The sequence below is a fragment of the Mesitornis unicolor genome, unplaced genomic scaffold (assembly GCF_000695765.1).
Source record: "Mesitornis unicolor isolate BGI_N332 unplaced genomic scaffold, ASM69576v1 scaffold23636, whole genome shotgun sequence".
Taxonomy (NCBI): domain Eukaryota; kingdom Metazoa; phylum Chordata; class Aves; order Mesitornithiformes; family Mesitornithidae; genus Mesitornis; species Mesitornis unicolor.
Genome location: NW_010189220.1, coordinates 32,535 through 39,663, shown reverse-complemented (window position 1 = coordinate 39,663; position 7,129 = coordinate 32,535). Strand labels below are relative to the sequence as shown.

General features: G+C 37.3%; 1 protein-coding gene across 1 annotated transcript in view; it reads left to right on the top strand.

Moving 5' to 3' along the window:
- Positions 1-5,914, top strand: part of LOC104541850 (cholesterol 7-alpha-monooxygenase) — a 7,125-nt gene extending 1,211 nt beyond the window's left edge. The window contains exons 2-6 of the mRNA XM_010186000.1: positions 277-517; positions 1,192-1,805; positions 3,127-3,257; positions 4,170-4,345; positions 4,959-5,914. Of these exons, the coding sequence (XP_010184302.1) occupies positions 277-517; positions 1,192-1,805; positions 3,127-3,257; positions 4,170-4,345; positions 4,959-5,258 (1,462 nt within the window). The 3' untranslated portion in view covers positions 5,259-5,914. The remainder of the gene's footprint in view (positions 1-276; positions 518-1,191; positions 1,806-3,126; positions 3,258-4,169; positions 4,346-4,958) is intronic.
- Positions 5,915-7,129: the final 1,215 nt, after the last annotated feature.

The window sequence follows — 7,129 nt, the reverse complement described above, 5'->3', positions numbered from 1 at the left end:
TAGGGAAAAGAAAAATGACATAAGCAAACTGTTTATTGTAATATAGGCTGTTAAAGTTATTCTTTCTTGTACACCACAGACCTCCCAATAGGCTTACTTCTTAAAAGGGAGAAAATTATTTGTCAATATACTATTTGTTTGGTTTTGTTTGGGGTTTTTTAAAAATATTTTTTCACATTACAAAAAGCCTAGCATTATTATTCTACTTACCTGGTATTCCTGGAGGAGAGGTCTTTCTATGTACTTCTAAATTCAGCTTTTGTTTGTGTTTTGTAGGCGAGAAGGTGAGCCACCACTTGAAAATGGGTTCCTCCCATACCTGGGCTGTGCCTTACAGTTTGGTGCCAACCCCCTTGAATTCCTCAGAGAAAAGCAGAAGAAACATGGTCACATTTTCACTTGCCGAGTAGCGGGGAAATACATTCATTTCCTCACTGACCCTTTTTCGTACCATGCATTGATTCGCCAGGGAAAACACCTGGACTGGAAAAAGTTCCATTTTGCTACTTCTGCCAAGGTACCACTTTAAAAATGCTTTTAATATCTAACATGCGAAGTATCTGCTGACAAGGCAGATGCACCCAGTTAATCCCTATAGCACAACTATGCCTTTGAAATACAATTGGGTTCACATTTCTGCACTTCTGTTCATTTAAAACATTGAGGTCTCTTTTTCCCTTTCCATAATGGAAAGGAAGTTTGTAGTGATTTGGATTGTCCAAGAATGACATTATTTAGTCTTGTAGTATCCTAAATTGCTAAAGGAGAAATACAATTAGCACCATCTGCAAAATGATAATACAGGTTGCTGAACCTGAAACCTTCTTCAGGAGTTGCCCACCATTGTGGAAGATTTGGTCCTAATATCTTAAAAAATTGATGCGGGACAGTAGAAGCTCAGTCAAACTCTTACAGAAGTAAGCCAAAAGTCTCTTGTTGATGCCAATGAGAGTTGAAAGAAGGTCTAGGTAACCCCATCCAATTATTATTTGTAAGCATCTATTTGAATCTAATTTGATTTGCCTACTTAACTGCTATAGTTCACTGAGAAAGTATCAGTTCTCATATTAATAGCCCTTATTATGCTCCCCTCTAGTAAGCTATGAAGTTATTCTTTGGCTTTAATTTCTGTTAGACTTTATCATGAAAGTTATGGTTCATTTATTACGCATACAATTTATTTTTTGACAGGCTTTTGGGCATGGTAGCATTGACCCAGCAGAGGGAAACACCACTGAAAATTTCCATCAGACTTTCATTAGAACCCTTCAAGGCAATGCCCTAGATGCCCTCATTAAAGCAATGATGGAAAACCTACAATACGTCATGCTGCAGTCAAGAAAATCTAAACTTCAGTCTAATGCCTGGGTGACAGAAGGACTTTATAAGTTCTGTTGCCAGGTGATGTTCGAGTCTGGCTTTTTAACGCTTTTTGGTAAAGAATTTAATTCAAATCATGATAAAAATCTATCATCAAAGCAGGAAACTGAGAGAGCTCATATCCTAAATGCCCTTGAAAACTTCAAGGAATTTGACAGGATCTTTCCAGCCCTGGTGGCAGGGCTGCCTATCCACCTCTTCAAGAGTGCCCACAGCGCACGTGAGAAGCTGGGAGAGGCACTTCTCCACAAGAACCTCCTGAAGAGGGACAACCTCTCTGAACTCGTCACCCTCCGCATGTTCCTCAATGACACTCTGTCAACCTTTGACGACATGGAAAAAGCGAAGACCCATGTGGCGGTGCTCTGGGCCTCACAAGCCAACACCATTCCTGCCACGTTCTGGAGCTTGTTCTACCTTCTTAAGTAAGTCCTAATGCTGTTTGTTTCCAAAAAAGGAAAATGTTTGTTCTCTTTCAGAAACCAGTTCATTAACACAGGTGAATTCCACTGCTTGATACCTTATCAGTGTCAAAAATCTTACTGACTGCAACAGAAGTGTCATGTTTTTCTGGGCTTCCACAGAAATTCCTTCACTTCTCTGAGACCAAGTAGTGGCACCACAGAGCAATTCTCTAGAAGTGTCAAAAAACCCCACAAACCACTCCAGGGCAATGCTACACTTTGTCAAGAAGGCTTTGGAGTAAACCTTTATGATACAACATTAAAAGTGCTGGTTGCAGTGAAAAAATTATTGTATTGAAAGCTCACAATATGATCAGACATTTTTAGACCTTCTCACTAGGGCAGGCAAAATGAGCTTTAACTTCATTATTGTTTTCAGAGATACTTAATAGAAAACAGTTTACGTGTTGGTAGATGTTGGTAAGCTGCAAGTGTAGGCTGCAGCTGCTGAGCTTGTTACTCATGAGAGGAGTACACAGTTCAGATAATACAATTCAATGTCCATTTTAGAGTGGGCCTCTACTTCAGTATGACTAACTCTTAAGTATCTAAATTGCTGATGTTTTTATTTAGCCAGTGTCTTGCACCCTCATACCTACCTGCCAATGCTAATATCTGAGGGTCTTCAGTACTTTTCATTCCAAGAATGCATTGGCTTTAGGTCTTCTTGCCTTGGAGTCTTTTAACACCCAGACTGATTGTGCCTTCACCAAGACATTATTGCAGCCTGTATTATCTATACGTATGTCACCACAGCTCATATTCTCCATGTCTGTAAGAAAGTCTGGACAGTGAATGATGCTATGTGGACTTTTAGTATTAAGATGATTCTCTTCAGCTAGACAGAATATTGCCACATGATAGGTCATCATCCAGCATAAGTCATGTTACAAATCTAATCTATGATTCTGTTCCTAAACTTTCTACCCACAGTGCAGCTATTTCCTAATCTACAGTTGATAATTTTATTTCTTATTCTTGGCATTGCTTTTTAGTGACATTAGTGTTTATTACCTGAATTATGTACATCAGTTCTGTCCCACTTGTCATTGGAGACTGAATCGAATACTTGGGGTTCTTTTCCTTTTTCTGAAGCTATTGTACCTTTGCCAAGACATGAAAAAGTGTAGTTGCAGCATTTTGCTGCAACATTTTCATTTTAGAAGGTTTTACTTGTCAGCTAACAAACTAAATTTGTCAGGAAGAAATTTAATGGGAAACCCCCTTTCTAAAGCATTCTTAACTGTAAAACTATGTTATACTTCTGCTCTTTTGATCTTAGGAGTCCAGAAGCAATGAGAGCTGCTACCAAAGAAGTGCAAAGGACTTTGGAAAGTGCCGGAGAGAAGATCAGCTTAGATGGCAAACATATTTCCTTGAACCGAAAACAGCTGGATAATATGCCAGTGCTAGGTATGATTGTTTTATGCAGGAGTACCAGAAATCACACCACAATTTTCACAGTCTTCTATTTGTTACCATATAAATACTTGCTACAGAATTACCATGGAATTAGCAAGCAAAGACTAGAACAAAAGCCTGTATGTTTCCTAGAAATAGCCAATACAGTCTTCCCAATGTCCCAGGTGGTACTGGGTATCAAAACTCACATGAATAGCACCTTTTTGTGCGTAATGGTATGTCTCAATACTGCTACAGAGCTATGTAACATGGTATTGGAGATCCATGAATAATTCAGAACAGTATTTTGTTTAGTAACAGAATTTGTTTAGATCAAATAACAGGGTAATGCCAAATTTTATATCCCAGTTCTTAGATGTGAAGCATTATCTTCTAATACTGTGACTTTTATTTCTTCTTAATACTTTTGAAATTATAGGCACATTATTCAAGTGTCCAAGTTACAGAGAGGAGTTTTGAAAATGTTACCCTTTAACTGCTGTTGCATTTTTTTCCCCTAAATATGCTTATATTGAAGGGAAAAAAAAAAGTTACTTTTTATGAGTACTGGGTCTCTATGCACCACCTCAAAGTTTCAGAAAATCCTAATTACTGCACTATTTATGTTTCTTGGTATGTTTACAGTTTTGACTGTTTTATTCTTTATCTCGGAGCGAAAACACTTTCTAATATTCTGTTGCTTCAACTATAAGCTAAGGGAAAGCGGATTATGTTCTTGGTGTTATCTGCAGGAGGGATAATAATGCTAAAAAGAAATGAGAAAGATGCTTTCTTAGGCCTTTGGAAAGTTATTGTTAAAATATTTATTCTAATAAATGCAGGGTTTGCTAATGGGTTTGAAATAGTTCAAAATGCATAGACATTCTATTTCCATGGTAATCATTCCTTTTCCTCTCCCTGCAGACAGCATCATCAAGGAGGCAATGAGGCTATCGAGTGCATCCATGACTTTCCGAGTTGCCAAGGAAGATTTCACTTTGCACTTAGAGAATGATTTTTACAACATTCGCAGTGATGATATTGTAGCTCTTTATCCTCAACTGTTGCATTTTGATCCAGAAATCTATGCTGATCCCTTGGTAAGTATTTATTGAAGTGCCTTTAGCCCTGAGCTCTAGCAGAAGCTAACGTCCCTTTAAATAGAGCATTTATCAGAGATGCCCCCATTGCCAGTTTTGTGTTAAACTCCAGACAGTCTGTTCTTACACCTGGAGATGTGATGAAAGGCAAGATAAAGAATAGTCAGTGCAAGCACCGTTTGCAAAACGTGTTTTAGTGTAACCAAAAAGTGTGCTGCTAGCCCAAAAGAGCCTTCTACTTACTGCCTTCCTCAGTGAGGAAATATCACGATTATGGGGAGCATTGAGGGAAGACAAGGATAAGGTAATATTTTCCCAAAGACAGAATGAGAAAACTTTCAGTGTTGCTGCATGAACAAGGATGCAGGTTAAAATCCCTATTTTAAGAGGTCAGAAAAGGAGAGTTATCAGCAAGAACCTGGGACTGTATCCCACATACCGGAACTTCTCAGGGGCTACCCTCTCCAAAACATGGGGTCTGGTGCTTCTGTCGAATGGTTAATGCTAGAGGCTTTTCTTTCCCAGCCTGCATTTTGGGTCTTAATGGCATTAATATATCTAGTCTTCATAAGTATTGAAATGCCAAGTAACATTTTTGTGGCTTTTATTACAGACATTCAAATACGATCGCTTTCTCAGTGAGAATGGAGAAGAAAAGACTGACTTCTACCGCAACGGTCGCAAGTTGAAGTATTACTATATGCCATTTGGGACAGGCATAGCAAAATGCCCTGGCAGGTTATTTGCTGTGCATGAAATTAAACAGTTTTTGGCTCTGATATTTTCGTATTTTGAGATAGAGCTTGTGGACAATAATGTGCAATGCCCTTCTTTAGATCAATCCCGTGCAGGACTGGGTATTTTGCAACCAACCAATGACATTGATTTCAGGTATAGACTGAAATGTCTATGAATATATATTTTATACTATACATAAAAACTATGTACTACACAAATACACTATATAACATATACTTTACATATATTTATGTTTATGTGCAAAAGAAACATTGCAAGTCTTGGGGGAAAATCTATATGAAGATTTCCTTTCCATCATCATCTAATGGAAAATGTATAATGTATACCATTATGGAAACAGCATGCAGTGGGTGTAATGCATTGTGTTGATAAAAATGTTTCCCTTTTACTAACCATTTTGAAATGCAAGTTAAGATTCTGGATTGTGCATATACAGTATTTCTTTTTTTTGTCAGCAAATACTTTCTCAGAGTTAGTTAGAAATTAATCAGCTAATCCAAAATAATTGTCAAAATTCACCTACAGTTAAAACTTCATCTATTTGATCATTGAAATGTTGGCATGGTGGTTCTCCCCACAGGTGAAATAAAAATGTTGTTGTATAAAGGCAGATTCGTGGTGCAGAGGGGAGAGTTTTCTGGGGAAGTACTTTTATGGTTTTATGAAAAACTAGAAAAAGACTTGAAGAAAATCTACAAAAATGTTCACGTTCTAGTGAAACTGCAAAACTTGTATTATATTCATTGTAATATACTTCTTTTCAGAAAGTTGTAACTGTGTTAAAATAAATGATATTGGCTGAACCAAATGTGTCTCTAAACTGTTTGTCATTTTAATGTCTTAATATTCTCAAAGATTTATGCCAAAGCGACCTAAGCCAGCTTTAAACAAACTAGCTCAAGCGTCAATATGGAGACAAATGAATAGCCACCGTATATTCACCAGTGGTTCTGGTTGGATTGTGCACCATTCTCTGAACTCCGTATTTCCATAAGCCTCCATTGGTCACACTTCTTACGTCTTCCTAGTCTAACTCCACTAAAGTTACCATGGGTAATATGCCCGCACATTTCACTTTTAGCTGTGGCACATCCATAAGAATGATTGTTCCAGGGATAATATAATTAGGTTTTGTGTAACATCCCTGTTCTTTTCTGCTGCAAACGATAGATGGATTGATGTCACAAAAGTCCATTTTTTAATGAAACATCTTCAGGCTGAAAGAGATAGCTTTCTTATCACCTGGCAATGAAAAGAACAAATGGACCAAAAATATTGTTATCCTGTTTTTGTACATGTCTAAGGACTTATGATCTGACCTTTTGTCCTTGACTAGAAAGTAAGAGTCAAGAGTCCTCATCACAGAAGAGGAGATACAGGCCTATTAGATATTTTCAAGTTTCACATTCTGTCAAGTCACCCAGTCTAGCTGATAGGGCTCATCCTGAGCATGGGATTTTGGATTGCGTCCTAGAACTGCTTTAAACTATGTATCAGTCTCCTTTCTCACTATCCACCATGCTAAATATTCAAAAGTAAATTAAAAGATTCTGTAGTGAGTGATTATTTATTACTTGTGTGTTGTCTTTGTAATTGTATTTAATCCCTTTTTTAGAGAACACCAATTTGTTGCCATTTGCAATACATACAATATTAAACTACTATGTGTAATGCAAGTGGCTTTGAATTATTACTTTGGTTTTCCTAGTAAGGGAAGTATCCAGTCTTTAGATACAGCTTGGTTTTCATACTTCTGTCAATTATATTTTTGTATGATTTATATAAATTATAGCTCATTAATGTAACTTAACACTGACTCGCAGAACACATGAAAGCCTGACAGTATCATCACCACATGTACACTGGCACACATTACCATTAGAGTAGCTGCTCCTCCTTTCTTAAATACATCCTGCTTAGAAACAACAGTTTTTGAGGGTAGCAAGGCTATGCAATGTTTAAAGTTAAATACCCTTCCTTGATGAAAATGAATTCAACATAAAATTACCAATAACAAAAAACAGG